At 38.2% G+C, this 14,614-nt stretch overlaps 2 protein-coding genes across 2 annotated transcripts; both read left to right on the top strand.

Annotated features, from left to right (window-relative positions):
- The first annotated feature begins 2,219 nt into the window (after window positions 1-2,219).
- Window positions 2,220-3,164, top strand: LOC150053407 (olfactory receptor OR51C1-like). Its single transcript, XM_090349081.1, has one exon. The coding sequence runs from the start codon at window positions 2,220-2,222 to the stop codon at window positions 3,162-3,164; it is 945 nt and encodes a 314-aa protein (XP_090205207.1).
- A 3,734-nt stretch (window positions 3,165-6,898) lies between these two features.
- On the top strand, window positions 6,899-7,855 carry LOC150053406 (olfactory receptor OR51C1-like). Its single transcript, XM_090349080.1, has one exon. It carries the CDS (start codon window positions 6,899-6,901, stop codon window positions 7,853-7,855), a length of 957 nt encoding a protein of 318 aa, XP_090205206.1.
- Window positions 7,856-14,614: the final 6,759 nt, after the last annotated feature.

Below are 14,614 nucleotides of genomic sequence, written 5' to 3'. Positions count from 1 at the left end.
AACTGTAACCCCTCTGTTCATCACCTTTATACTAACAATAAAAAACTAAGTACATAAAAAAAAGAGCTCAACTCTTTATACAGGGACAATAGAAAAGATGTATCATAGCAAGACTTTGCTTATCACAGGCTCTCAGGTGTCAAACTATACATGTGTTTTAAAGACTTTTCAGAGAACAGGCTTTGGCGAGAGCCAAGAGAGTGGCCGTGCTAACCCAGGACTGCTTCAGGAATCTTTGTGGTTCAGACACTCAGAGGCCACTTCTGTCATGGCTCAAGAGGATTTGGGTACAGCTCCTACTGGCTGAAGACCTTGGTATCATCCATGTGGTATGGGATTGCAAATCTGGAAAATACAAGTTACAGGCCCCTGGAGGCTTCTAGCAGACAGTTCAGAGGAAAGCCTGGAGTCCCTATAAGCAACTGCTGATAGATGAGTGTGAGGAGCTCTGAGGATGCTGCTGCCATGCATTCTCCAGGAATGGTGAGATGCCAGCTTCATGGAATGCTTACCAAAGGAAACTGCAGGCAGCATTCAAACCTCTCCACAAAAGAGGGGCCTTGTGGGCTGTAACTAGTGGGACCACAGTGGCAGAACTATCCAAGACCTTAGGAATGTGGACCTGACACCAGTGTGCTATAGATGCTGGATGGAAATCAAAAGTTTAATGCTTGTCCTGCTGGATTTCAGTCTTGCTTTGATCCAACCCCTTTTTCTTCTTCCCCCATCTCTCCCATTTGGAATGGGGACATTTATCCTAAAACACTGTACTGGAAATGTGCAACTTATTTTCAACTTTTGTTGACACAAGATTATGTCTCACAGGAGATTAGGACTCAGAATGTTTAAACTGTATTGGAACAATCAATGACATGCTGCCACACAGGGGTGACAACAGAACCAACCAGTCAGAGCCTAGAAGCTTCAAAACTATGAACCTGAGTAAGCCTGCTCCTCTTCATGAGTTGATGATCTCAGACATTTGGTTACAAGGATGGATCAATGACTAACTCAATACTCAAAGAAGCCTCCTGTTTCTGGACAGGTTTTACTCTGCATTACAAATATCTATAGAAATGGCCTCCAATACTTCTTTAGCCAGTAATCCTACCTAAGTCTAAGTTTCCACCTAGTCAATGTTTTATTTCTCAGTCGTATATAGACTTGCTTGCAAAAACAGACCCAAGTCACATTCGTAGTGAATTCTGGTACTTGGCAAATTTGTATTTATTTATAGAATCAACATGTGAATTAATGAATGGAAAGGAAATGCATGTCTTAAAACCAAACATTCTTTCTATAGATTAACATATGCCATCAGAAAATGGAAGGATTTATATGTAGGAATTTCTTTAATTTTGCAGATTTAACTGAGTACTCCCTACAGAGGAGAGAGTAATTTGTAGACAATACATTATGAATACCTTGCAATAAAAATGGAAAACTGAGACACTTGCTCATACAACTCTGCTCCTGTAGTTTCCGTGGCTTCCTGTGAGTTTCTGTGCTCTGAGGTTAATGTAAAACATCTTTCTGCTGATAGAAATTTGGTTAGATACAATTTGGTACTCAAATCCTTGTCCTTCATTATCCTGAATGATCTATTTGCATTGATTCAATTGGCTTTTTTCCTAATATTTATATGCTTTTAAGTCAGTAGCTGTTGTATAGTTACTGTCACAAGTACTTTGTCAAACATTTAAAATATTACCTAGTCTCCTATCATCATTTGGTACACAAGGATTTATAAATTTTAATGTACCTCAGATTTCTCATCTCATAAACTGAAAAGTGATGAACAGGAGGGAAAATTACTTTATATTGGCTTATGGTTGTTCACAAATATCCTGTCTGCAGTATTTATATTCACAGACCATCCACTATATCACTATATCATGCATGTATGTGCATGTAATTTTCTGCACCCTAGATGCAAAATAATAGGAATCTTCTGGAATTCTGGATTTCCTCACACAATTTAGTATTCTGTTTTTCCACATCTGAGATAAGTTTGAAGCTTAAGACTCAGTGTCTATACATTTCCATTGAGGAGCTGGATCATGACATGAATCATTGATGATCTTAAGTTGTATGTGTGATATGTTGAGGAGAGCAAAAACACTTCTCTTCATTACATTATAATAATAATAATAATTATTATTATTGTTATTAAAGGATATGGTCCTTTCACCAAAGGCTATCTGCTTCCTTAAGTCAAGATGTCATTTTCCAACCAGAGCATTTTCTACCCTGCAGTCTTCTTCCTTACTGGCATCCCTGGTTTTGAGGCCTCTCACACCTGGGTCTCCATTCCATTCTGTTGTCTCTATGTCATTGCCATCTCTGGGAATGGCATGATCCTGTTTGTCATCGTCACCGAGTCAAGTCTCCATGCACCCATGTACTATTTCCTGTCCATGCTGTCCTTCACAGACTTAGGTCTGTGTCTTTCTACACTGGTCACCATGCTGGGGATTTTCTGGTTCGATGCTCGAGAAATCAGCTTTGATTCCTGCATTGCCCAAATGTTCTTTATCCATGGCTTCACATTCATGGAGTCCTCCGTCCTCTTGGTGATGGCCTTTGACCGCTTTGTGGCCATCTGCAACCCACTGAGATATGCCATGATCCTCACAAATTCCCGGATCATCCAAGTGGGCATTGCAATCGTGATTAGGGGGACAACGGCCCTCGTGCCTTTACTCCTGCTCCTTAAGCGGCTGAGCTTTTGCCGAAGTCACGTGCTCCACCACTCCTATTGCTTCCATCCCGATGTGATGAAGCTTTCCTGCACAGACACCAAGGTCAACAGTGCATTTGGCCTGGCCATTGTCATCTCCACTGCTGGACTGGACTCTGTTTTGATCCTCCTCTCCTATGTTCTGATCATCCACTCTGTGCTCTGTATTGCATCCAGGGAGGAGCGGAAGAAAGCCTTTGGCACCTGCATCTCCCATCTCTGCGCCGTGGCCATCTTCTACATACCCATGATCAGCTTGTCACTGGTGCATAGATTTGGGAGGCATGCCCCCGCTTTGATCCACACACTCATTGCCAATGTGTATCTGCTCATCCCTCCAGTCATGAACCCTATAATCTACAGTGTGAAAACCAAGCAAATTCGCAAGGCTGTGCATAAAGTCTTCTTCTCTAAGCTAATTTAAGAACATTTTCATGTATTCTTGAGGATGTCTTCCTGGACTCATGTTTGATTATTCACTGTTATGAGTTATCCCTCTGCATATGTGTGTGTATATTTACATCCTATATTTCATATACACATATGATACATGTCTATATATACATATACACTTTCTCTCACCTAAATCTGATAAGACGGTGGCTATTTACACATTTGTAGACTGTAGATTCTTTGTAGCAGAGACTTCATGTGGTATGTTTCTGGCCTGTATGAATATTTCATCTGGCTCCTAATAGAATCTAGTTTGCAAGCCTAGTACATCTAGTTTGCAAGCATGGACAAAAAGAAGTCAGACTTAGAAATCAGTTTCATCTCCTCTAGAAGCATGTAACCATCTAAGGTATGTCTCATGTAATGCAAATCAGTAAGCAAAGTCTATGTTTCAGATATCTCAGAGTTTATTGGTAAGTTTTTCATAGTAGTAACATAAAGATAATAAAGAAGAAGCAGGAATGAAAATAGCACTTTTCTTTTTTTTAATTGTTTCTATGAAGTAGCTGTGTAAAGGGGTTACAATTCCATAAGTGTGGTTATGAGTACAAGTTATGAGTACAGGTTATGAGTCAGGTTATGCTTCTTGATCAATATCACCTCTTCTTCTGCTCTCCCTCATTTCACCCCTCTTGTCTATACCCACAAGTTACCTAGCTCATTTTTTACACAGTATATATTGAATAAAAGAACTGAATTTCATAAATTCATTCACCTCAACAGATCTAATGATTTCTTTTATCTGGGTTTAAAGTGAAAATTTACCATAATCTGATTACTATGAACTATATTAATATATTGAAACATCACACAGAACCCCATACATCTAATTATACACTAATTAAAAATATTAAAAATGCTTAAAAAGTTGTATTAAAAATCTTCATTTGATTGGAATGCATTGTGTACATGTACTGAATTATACTAAACTCCATCCAGGTGTGGAATTTAAGTAGAAATTAATAAAAATAAATGTGACTGTTAATATTACCGTGTTTAAAAAATCTGTTTTCTCATTGTATTGTGAGCCCTGGGGGGAAAGGATTCTGTTTTATGAGGTCAAAGACCTGATATGTATTAATTATTTAGCATGCTTTATGAGAGAATGAATAAAAATAATTCGATTTGGAGTGGAGCAGGAGTGAGGAAGTCTCCAAAAACATTGAAGAATCCATCTGAATAATGTTGGAAGAAAACAAAATTCATCAGCTGGGTTGGAGATTAGTGTGGGAATGAGTGATGAGCTGAGGAGTAGGTCAAACGCATATGTTTGGGATTGTTACAAACTTTAATTTTCATCCAACGAAATTCAGGAAAAAGATGAAGGAAGGGCTGTACCGATCACTTCATGGAAACAATACTTGTAGGTATAGTAAAGGAGAGGGGAATGAAGCCCCAGGGAAGCTTCATACTCTGGGGGCCATAGAGATATTCACCAGTGCTGCTGAAAAGAATTCAGGGAGCCTGAGACAGGGATGGCGCTTGATATATGCTCCTTGGTCCTGTGTGTGGATGTCTTCCCAGCTCATAGGCCCTTTCTGGAGACTAAGGCGGGAAGGAACACATTCACATGCTTGGTAAGAAAAACCACGGCTATGTAGGGTAGCATTAGGCTTCCCTGTTAAAAAAAAAGAGGAAGATTTCATATGAAGAATTATTCCGTCTAGGGTCTATAATAAGAGAAGAGAGATAGCACAAGGTATCCCAGCACAGAACGGGCAGTGTGTGCTATAGTTCTCACAGGATATAATCTTCATGTAAGAATTGATATTAATGGAATTATGTGATTCAAGAGTATGGGTGGGGTTGGAAAAAATGGGGAGGATGGAAGAAGTGATCTGATTAAGATGTATGTACTCATAAAATAGTGCATTGACTTGTAATCCCTTTGTACAACCACTTAAAGCTAATCATAAGAAAATGTTGTATAACAGAAAAAAAATAATTGATATTGATAAACCAGGAAACATGGTTTAAACAGGCAAAACCACAATATGTCAGAGATAAGTGAAGAATTCATGTTTAGTTAATACCTCTTACCCTGAATTAATCCCAGTAAGTATATACTGTTTGCTCATATACTCAGAATACGGTTTTGATTCTCAGGAATATTATAATGAATAAGCACCTTCTAGTAGCTTAATGTAATTTGACCTATTTTGAAATAATTCATAATCACACCAAAATTCTAGATGCATACATATTGAAAGATATGACTCCAGAGGAAGATTTAATGATGCCATGAATATCTCGTAAGCCAGATAAATCCATGTTGAACTTATACATGTCAGTGGATCATGTAAAGACTAAAGAATTTAGTCTTACTCAAAAAAGAAGCTTCTTGAATGAAGCAAAGCACATCCACATGGGAGTATACTTGCAGGTCACTCTAAAGGTAGACATTGTTCCTATGCTGAGGATCCTTGATGGCTGTGGGAAAGAGATAAGGGGTTTATTGTGATGGTGAAGGCAGTGAGGACTCTGGGTAAAGAAAAGCTCAAAGCTGGATTTTCTGTAGTGGTCGCTTGCATCAGTGTGGGGAAACTGTGGAAGCTCTTAATCTGAGAACGGGGAAACGACCTCTACCAATGTTGTTATAGCTTGTGCGAAAGTAATGAGTGCTTTGTGCAGTAGGGGTGATGGATCAGGAAGAAAGGTATGTCAGTCAAGGGATAGCGTAGAAATCACATATATAAAGGCTTAGAGAGTGAACGCCTTAGAGTAATAGTTTCAGAATGATCAAAGGAGCCTAAAAAAAAATCCCCATTCTCTGTGGGGTGTATAGCTTATACTAACCTATTTTGTGTGATAGAGATCTATGAATATGACAAGATATACTTTCAGTGATTATGTTACATGAAAATAGAATCTTTGTTTACTCAGTGAAGCCTTTCAGTGCCACCCCCTAAAAAACTTTCCCATTTTTATACACATCACATTGAATTTTGATTATTTACTCATGCATTCCTTTTATCAAAGACCCTATTTTTCAACTATTCTCAAAGGCTGTAGTATCCATTATGCAACTATATTCTTATATTGTATATTCTTATTCTGGATTTTAGCATATAGTTGGTCATGTTTCATGTTAAACTCAATAAATATCCCAAATGAATTGAGAAGCTAGGTAAAAACAGCTATGTGGAACCAACACCATTTCTTCCCCATGGGAATACATAAAGAGAAAAAGTTCTAACTGTGGCCAAAGAAGAGAGCAAATGACAAAGATATATTCATCACTGAGTGACTGCTCAGACATACAATGTGTTCCTGACCTAAGTAGCCTGATTCAGATGAGTGGGAATAATAAGGACAAAAAGGGGAATGAATGTCTGCAGAAATTTTCATCTTATTTTTTTTTTTACTTTATCTACCAACTCCCTACCTTGTTAGTTTTTGAAGTAACTAGATAAAATCCTTATCTCCTCTCATCACATACCAAAATAGTGAAGTTAAATAAGATGAAATCTCCACATTTTATTTTATTTTGGTACAAAAATCCTGTATTCTCCTGTAATTGTTCATTTCCTAAATTTGATGCCTTATTTATGATTTCAATGACATCTGTTTATTTTTGAACCTTTGAGGTAAAATAGACTCTGTACTTTGCAAGGGTTACTTGGTAAAGTAAGCTCCATTTAAATGCGTGATCAATCATCACAGTGGTCATTTCAGGACTCTCAGCTGGAGATTCTGCAGTTCAACATGACACCTGTTCAGAACGCCACATCCTCCTTCCACACCATCACCTTCCTGCTAACTGGTGTTCCCGGGCTGGAAGCCTTCCACACCTGGGTCTCCATTCCCTTCTGCTTTCTCTATGCCATGGCCCTCTCAGGGAACGGCCTGATTCTCCTGGCCATCATCACTCAGCCCGGCCTGCATGAGCCCATGTACTATTTCCTGTCTATGTTGTCCACCACGGACCTTGGGCTGTCCATATCTACCCTGGCCACTATGCTGGGCATCTTCTGGTTCAGTGCCAGGGAGATCAGCTTCAATGCCTGCCTGGCCCAGATGTTCTTCATTCAGCTCTTCACTGTGATGGAATCTTCAGTCCTGCTGGCTATGGCTTTTGATCGATATGTGGCCATCTCAAATCCCCTCCGGTATGCTAGTATTTTGACTGACTCCAGGATATCACAAATTGGGGTGGCAATCATCTTCAGAGGGACCCTAACACTGACACCGATGGTAGCCCTTCTGAAAAGATTGTCCTATTGTCGAAGCCGGGTGCTCCACCACTCCTACTGCTTCCACCCAGATGTGATGAAGCTGTCCTGCTCAGACACCAGGATCAACAGCGCCGTGGGGCTGACTGCTCTGATCACCACAGCTGGAGTGGACTCAATATTCATCCTCCTGTCCTATGTGTTGATTATCAGGACTGTCCTCAGCATTGCTTCCCCAGAGGAGAGGAAGAAAGCCTTTAGCACCTGTGTCTCCCACATCGGGGCGGTAGCTGTGTTCTATGTTCCACTGATCAGTCTGTCCTTTGTCCATAGATTTGGGAAACGAGCCCCACCCTACGTGCACACCGTGATTGCCAACGCCTACTTGCTAGCCCCTCCTGTCATGAACCCCCTCATCTACAGCGTGAAGACCAGGCAGATACGCAGGGCTGTGCTAAGAGTTCTCTCTCCCAGCAGAAGAAAGAACTAGAAGGCCCTTTCCTTTTTCTCCTAATCTCTGACATTATCATATGACACAGTGCCTTTCTGAGAGTTTACAGTGATATTAGATCCATGTATGAGTTCAAAGTTTCTGAAATGATGTCTGTGTCTTTAAAAAGTAAAAGACAGTGAATTGAGGCAAATATGAATTGCAAACTTTCAACAGCATCATTTTTTTCTCCTATAATGTTCACAATAATGGTAAGATTAAGTCTTCATTGAGGGTATTTTTAATAGCTTACATAACCAATAATAGAATTAGTTTTTAAATGTAGAATTTCTCCCTTATTCACAGATACTCTTATTTCATTTGCAATTGAGAATAAAGTGTATAATCCCAAATTAACAAATGTCATGATACAGATCTTTAAACGTCTAACAATGCTCACAATAATTAAATTGTTTCAAATGTCCTTGTTTCCCCCTTTTGCCAGGATGATCACCAGTAAACATTTTCTTTGCCTCATCAATCATGAAACTCTGTTCCATGAAATGTTTATAATTTCTTCTGGCTCTTCTAGCATAACTTTCTGTGAAAAATAGCTTTCTAAATCTACCCTACTCTACACTTTCTTCAATAGTATTGTTGTTTTCCTACTTAATAGATACGTTGTTGCTCTTGGCCAAGATGAACTCCAAATGAATTAATTCCCTTCACACCTTCAAAGTTATCAGGAACCAAATCTCAAACTATTTTCACATGTTTCAGTTTATAGTGTTATATGTGCACTTCCTCTCAAAAGGTAAGCTCAGGCTGGATATAGTATCCAGTCCCTAGTTTGGAAAACAGACATAACACTAGTGCTGTACATATGGCACCTTTTTGTGCAAGGAACTGGACAAATTGGCATGGGGATGACTGAAAATTCCCAAAAGAGACACAAGTAATTCAGAAGTAATAACTGCAAAATGGTTTTTTATCTACCAATGGCTTTGGGAACAAAGGAAAGAATTTAGTGTCATTAGTCTTGGAAGCAAGTTATTCTTTCATTTGACACTCTCACCAACTTTAGGACCTAAAGGATGGATCACCTAGAGTTAAGACTCACCCTAAGAGAAAGCACACTTCCTACTTAAGCCTTATTTCTTACAGCACTGAAGAACCGAAGTTCTTCAGTTGAGTCAGATCCCTGAAAAGGCCTCAGTGGTACTGTTTCATATTAAGAGTGCATGCTTAGATTGGTACTGGATATTGGGGGAAAATCCCTGGAACTCATGCCACTGGTCCTAGAATGATGATTGTGGTGGCATTGAGAGATTTCCTAAGCAAACATTTTTGGAGAGATACTTGTTCTATCATTTTCCAGCTTCCTTCCAGCATCAAACACTTGCCAGAGGTAGCAGTGAACCAGCTCGCAAATGATGACAGTATTTTGACTTGCACACTTTTTTAGCAAAAGCAGTTTGGAGCATGTGTGGAGCTGAGATACAGCAGCTTCACAGCCAGCAGAATAGGACAAGGCACAAGTTCCTCATGGCTGTTATGGAAGTTTCATTAGCTGCTGCAACTTGTATTGCTGATAATTAAAAGCCCTGACTGACTAGTGACTACCAGTAGACAGCCAAAATGCTTTCTGAGTGTTACTACATGCATAATCTGCGGAAAGCAGATTGGTGAATTTTAAGTCTGTTTTAGAGGTGTACTTTCCCCCCTCTTTTCTACAAAATCTCTGTTTTTTTTTCTGTAAAATGCCTAGGTCTCCTTTTCAAGCAGAAGTGTGTCTGTCTCAGCTTCTGTTGTGGAATTTGTAGGCTATTTTGGCTCTGGATTAACTGTGCTCATTCTCACTCAGCTTTTCAATTGCTCACATTCTGTTCAATGGATTCATTCCAATGAGCATATGCTATTTCTATCCGTAGATGATAGATGTTTCCAGATTTTTCCTGGAAACATGCTCATTATTTTTACTTTCTTTCTCTCTCCGGTTCTATCATCCATCCTTTGTAGTTTGCTTGGTGTTCTGGGGTACTGACTTCCAGAGACTGCATCACCCAGTTTTCTCAGGAAGCTGGTTTTGGGATGAGTTCACAAAGTGGAAAGTTCCAGCAGGAGAATGTAAGGTTTAAGTAGTAACACACACACACGCGTGCGCGCGCACACACACACACACACACACACACACACACACACACACACACACACACTATTGATACCTTGAATTTCATCTTTTTATAACAAACAGGCCCAGATCCTTATGAGGAAACCAGCCTTTTTTTGTAAGAACTATCAACTGTTGTTATCTTAGCTTTGTTTTCTGGGAGTGTTTTGTTTCTCTGAGGCAGTGGATCTTAATAAAGAAGCAGTAAAGACAGGGTATGCTGTGATTCAGGGTAGTCTTTTCAAATGAGATTCTTATCAAAAGAGACATGAAGAGGGCTACTTAGAGGAAAGCAGGCTGTCTGTATTTGATAATGGGAAAGTAAGGGAAAGTAAGGGAAGATAAGTGTGAGGGACTGGGGGAGGGAAAGTGTGAGAAAAACACGGGGAAGGGGTAACAATGTTCAAGATGTGCCCACTACCTGATGAATATAACTAACCCCAATGTACATCACCCCAACAATAAAACAAACAAAAATAGTAAATAGTAAAATAAAAGAAAATCCTTCCTTGGGAATGCCTAGATACCTGTATAGTTTATCAGGTCCCTGGGTAATTTTTTTTCTCTTTTACCATCCAGTGTGCTTACTTGTAGATTTTTAGTCACATTCTAGTTATCACAAATGAGGGAAACCATGCAACCTATGTTTTTCTTGGTCTGGCATCTGATCATAAAATAATATTTATTGAAATGAACTTCAGGAAATGGAAACAGGAGGGTTTTTTCTTAGTTACTGTTTTCATTTTCATTTACTTTTACCTCATTTGTTCCTTTATATATCTTTGGGGTGGTGAGGGGAGTCACAATAATGGAGGGACACGGCTGAATAAATGAAGCAGTGATATTCACTAGACACTGTGTTGAAAATGAGCTATATAACTCCTCATGGTTAGGGTTGGAAGAGAAAAACTGAGAGAAAGGAAGGGGTGATATGGTCCAAAAAGTAATGTGCTCTTTATCTGACTTAAATAACCCAAATCCCTCTGTATATTACCTTCACAATAACAATAAATACATTAAAAATAGATCTCAAAATACCACTAAGCTTAGCCAATATGAAGTTATCTTACAATAATATTATATAAAAATCACTGCTAGATTTACCTTTTTCTACTATTTTTAACTTTGGCCTTGACAATATTAAAAATAATAGATAGTAAGATATGAGCAAAAAACAGAACTGAAGCCAATAAAGCCTCCTTCCAGCTACTTTGCGGTATGCCTATATTGAGCCTAGATACTGAGGAGGGATATGGTAGAAAATTCAAATGCTGATTAATTTGCTGATTGAATTGTTTCAACTTATAAATTTAAAATGTGTTTTGTATTTTAAAATAAAATGTATTTCTGAGAAAAAGCAGAAGCCAGGCACTGGTGGCTCACGCTTGTAATCCTAGCTATTCAGGAGGCTGAGATCTGAGGATAGCGGTTCAAAGCCACCCCAGGCCTGAAAGTCTGTGAGACTCCTATCTCCACCAGAAAATTGGAAGTGGCACTGTGGCTCAAGTGGTAGAGCATTAGCCTTGAGCTGAAGAGCTCAGGGACAGCACTAAGGCCCAGAGTTCAAGCCTTGTGACTAACAACAACAACAACAAAAAAAAAAAAAGAAGAAGAAGAAAAGAAAGGAAAAGAAAAGCAGAAAACTTCACTGTATCAGAATTTTCATCTAGGGCCAAGAGAAGGTACAGAAAGAAGGGGAAGAAAACCTGCTTGACTTACTTTTTATGGTTATCAACACTAGTTACATTGGAAAAGACAATATCATCTTACTTTCGCAGGGCATAGATGTTCTGTTTAATAACACTTGCTGAAACGTTTGCTTATAGTCACTAAACATTTATAAATAGAAAGTGTAAAAAGTTAATGATTTCAAAAGGAATTTTTTATAGCCCTAGTTGGAAAAAAAAATCTATGTTTTGGGGTTGGGGATTTAGCTGAGTGGAAGAGCACTTTTCTGGCACTTGCAAGGCCCTGATTCAGGACTTCAGCCTTCAAAGAAAGGCATTAATTTGTGTTTTTCTTTAATTGCCTAGCACAGTACTGGATACTTGATGATCCAAAACCGAAACAAAATAAAAAGCAAACCCCAAGTCCTCACACAAAACAGAAATAAAACAAAAAGTAAAAACTAAGCACTGAAGTTTCTTAGCTTCAGGAGTGGTCAGTAATAAAACTGCCACAATTCAGCTGTTAAATAGCAAAGCCTGAAGTGTGACATATTTGTTTTGCTCAGTGAAGCTAAGTAGAACACACTCATGCTCACTGGAGGCAATGCAATATGTATAACTGCTGGAAGATAAAATGGAGAGTGAAGTAAAGCCCTAGCTGTTGAAAGTTGTTTTATTTTTGAACTGAGCAGTTCTAATTAGAGGGATGCCAATGAAAAATAATTTCAATAAAGATGAAAGTCAAAGTTGGATTCTTTGTATAGTGTGAAAAATTGGAAAGGGCCTAAATAAATACATTTAGGAAAATGATTCCTTATGAACTATCACATTATAAGCCAAGAAGAAATGAATATTTAAGGCTACGTGTTTTTCTCTTCAGCCCTTTGTCATCAGGTCCTTAAGTTTTCTGAATGTTGGCTTTTAATAACTCATGGCTTGCTCTGTCTCTGGGAATTGGTCACGCTACACAGTTTCCATTCACTTTCATACTTCCTTTGGGGATACTTATTCAAAGACTGGTCAGTGCAAGAGCACTGGCTCTCTCTCCTTTGACTCAATAAACCTTGATTTCTTTCTTGGGTAGTTCTTTCTGAATGAAGAGAAAGCTCTATCTAGGTATCCATGTGCCTAAGTAGACTATCACTGGTTCAGCAACGTTTTGGGTGAAATGTTTTAATCACCCAAGTCCTATTCCCTTTTGCTTAAATTTATATCTAAATATTTTATTCTTTCAAATACTGTTGTAATTGGTAACTTTGGTTCTAGTTTTGGGTTACTCATTGCTACAATCAATACAATTGATTGTATAGACAATCAATTTTAAACATTGTTTTTGTTTTCTCTAACTTTATTGAACTCATTTATTAATTTTAACATTGTTTTAGTGTATTTGTCAGGATTAAAAAAAAATTTGTCAGTCCTGGGCCTTGAACTCAGGGCTTGGGCACTGTCCTTGGGCTCTTGGGCTTTCTCAAGGCTCTACCACTTGAGCCACAGCACCATTTCTGGCTTTTTTTTTATGTGTGTAGTATTGAGGAATCAAACCCGGGTCTTTGTGCATGCTAGGCAAGCACTCTACCACTAGGCAAAACTCCCAGCCTCCCCTTCTTATGTTTTTGTCCCCCTTTCCTTCCCTTCACCCTCTCCCAATCATCTTGTTTTCCCCTTCCCTATTTCAAATAAACAAATCAACGTATAAATAATATATTAATGAGTGTTTTTAATAATAAAAATTGGGCATTGTATTTTTCTATTTTTCTGCATCTTTGAGATGATCATGTGCTTTTTCTACTGGTTGCTGTCTAGATCTTATTGGCAATGTTAAATTAATCTTGCATTTGCAAGGTAAGTTTCAACTATTCATGGAGTATAGCCTTTTAAATATGTTGCTGGATTCAGTTTGCTAGTACTTAAGTAATAATGTTTGTTTCTATATTTACAAAAGATACTGGATTGGGATGCGTTTTATGTATCTTTGTGGGTTTTTTTTTTTTTTTGTGCCAGTCCTGGAGCTCAGGGCCTGAGCACTTTCCTTGACTTTCTCAAGGCTAGAGCTCTACTGCTTGAGCCACAGCATCACTTCTGGCTTTTTAATCTATGTATGCGGTACTGAGGAATCAAACCTGGGTCTCGTTCATGCTAGGCAAGCATTCTACCACTAGGCCAAACTCCTGGCCTGGTATCTTTGGGTTTTGAGAATAAATAAAATGACCAGGTGAGTTGTTTTCTTCTCTTGTTCTATTTTTGTCTTTGCAAAGAAATGGAATTAATTCTATTACTGTTGGAATTTGTGAGTGCATCATCTGGGCTTGAATGTTTAGGAAATTTTAAAATTATTAGAAGTAATACTTTTGTCTATTCTTTTTTTATGATACAGTTACAAGGAGAACTTTGGTATGAACTCTTGTGAAGATTTATTTATTTATTTATTTTTCAGGGATTGTTTTCTCTTTTTTGCTGATTTTAGTGGTAAATGATTATGATAACCACTGATTTTATTTATTTATTTATTTATTCATATATTTTTATTGTAATTAATAGAAGGGTTGCATGATATTTGCCAGATAGGAGGTGCATTAATTCAGATACATTGATACCCTTTCACATGTCTTGATCCCCATTCCCTTCCCCCACCCCTCGTCTTGTTTTCCCCCTTCCCTATCCAATTTCAAATAACCAAATACAAATATATCTGATATATCAGGTAACAAAGTGGGATACTGTAACAATATGAGATAACCAAGGGACAGCAGTCCCTTGTTATTCTTATCTATGGGTTTTCTGTACTTTAATTTCAAATCTAATCATTATTTTCTTCTTTTTGCTTGATTTAGGCTTTGTATTCTCTTTTTGTCTGTAGTTCATTAAGATAGAAATTTAAGCTTCATTAATTGAAAGGACCTCCAGGATATTGAAACAAAAGCCATATAACAAATAATTGCTGTCCTTAATGTACTATGTTATCCCTCATCTCCTTTGTTG

This window comes from Megascapheus bottae, chromosome 16 (assembly GCF_031878675.1).
Source record: "Megascapheus bottae isolate mThoBot1 chromosome 16, mThoBot2.hap1, whole genome shotgun sequence".
Taxonomy (NCBI): Eukaryota; Metazoa; Chordata; class Mammalia; order Rodentia; family Geomyidae; genus Megascapheus; species Megascapheus bottae.
Note: the sequence above shows the minus strand (reverse complement) of the source record. Positions and strands in the feature narration are given on the sequence as shown.

Coding starts and splice junctions, on each gene's coding strand:
- LOC150053406 (XM_090349080.1), top strand. CDS start 6,899: ATGACACCTGTTCAGAACGCCACATCCTCCTTCCACACCATCACCTTC.
- LOC150053407 (XM_090349081.1), top strand. CDS start 2,220: ATGTCATTTTCCAACCAGAGCATTTTCTACCCTGCAGTCTTCTTCCTT.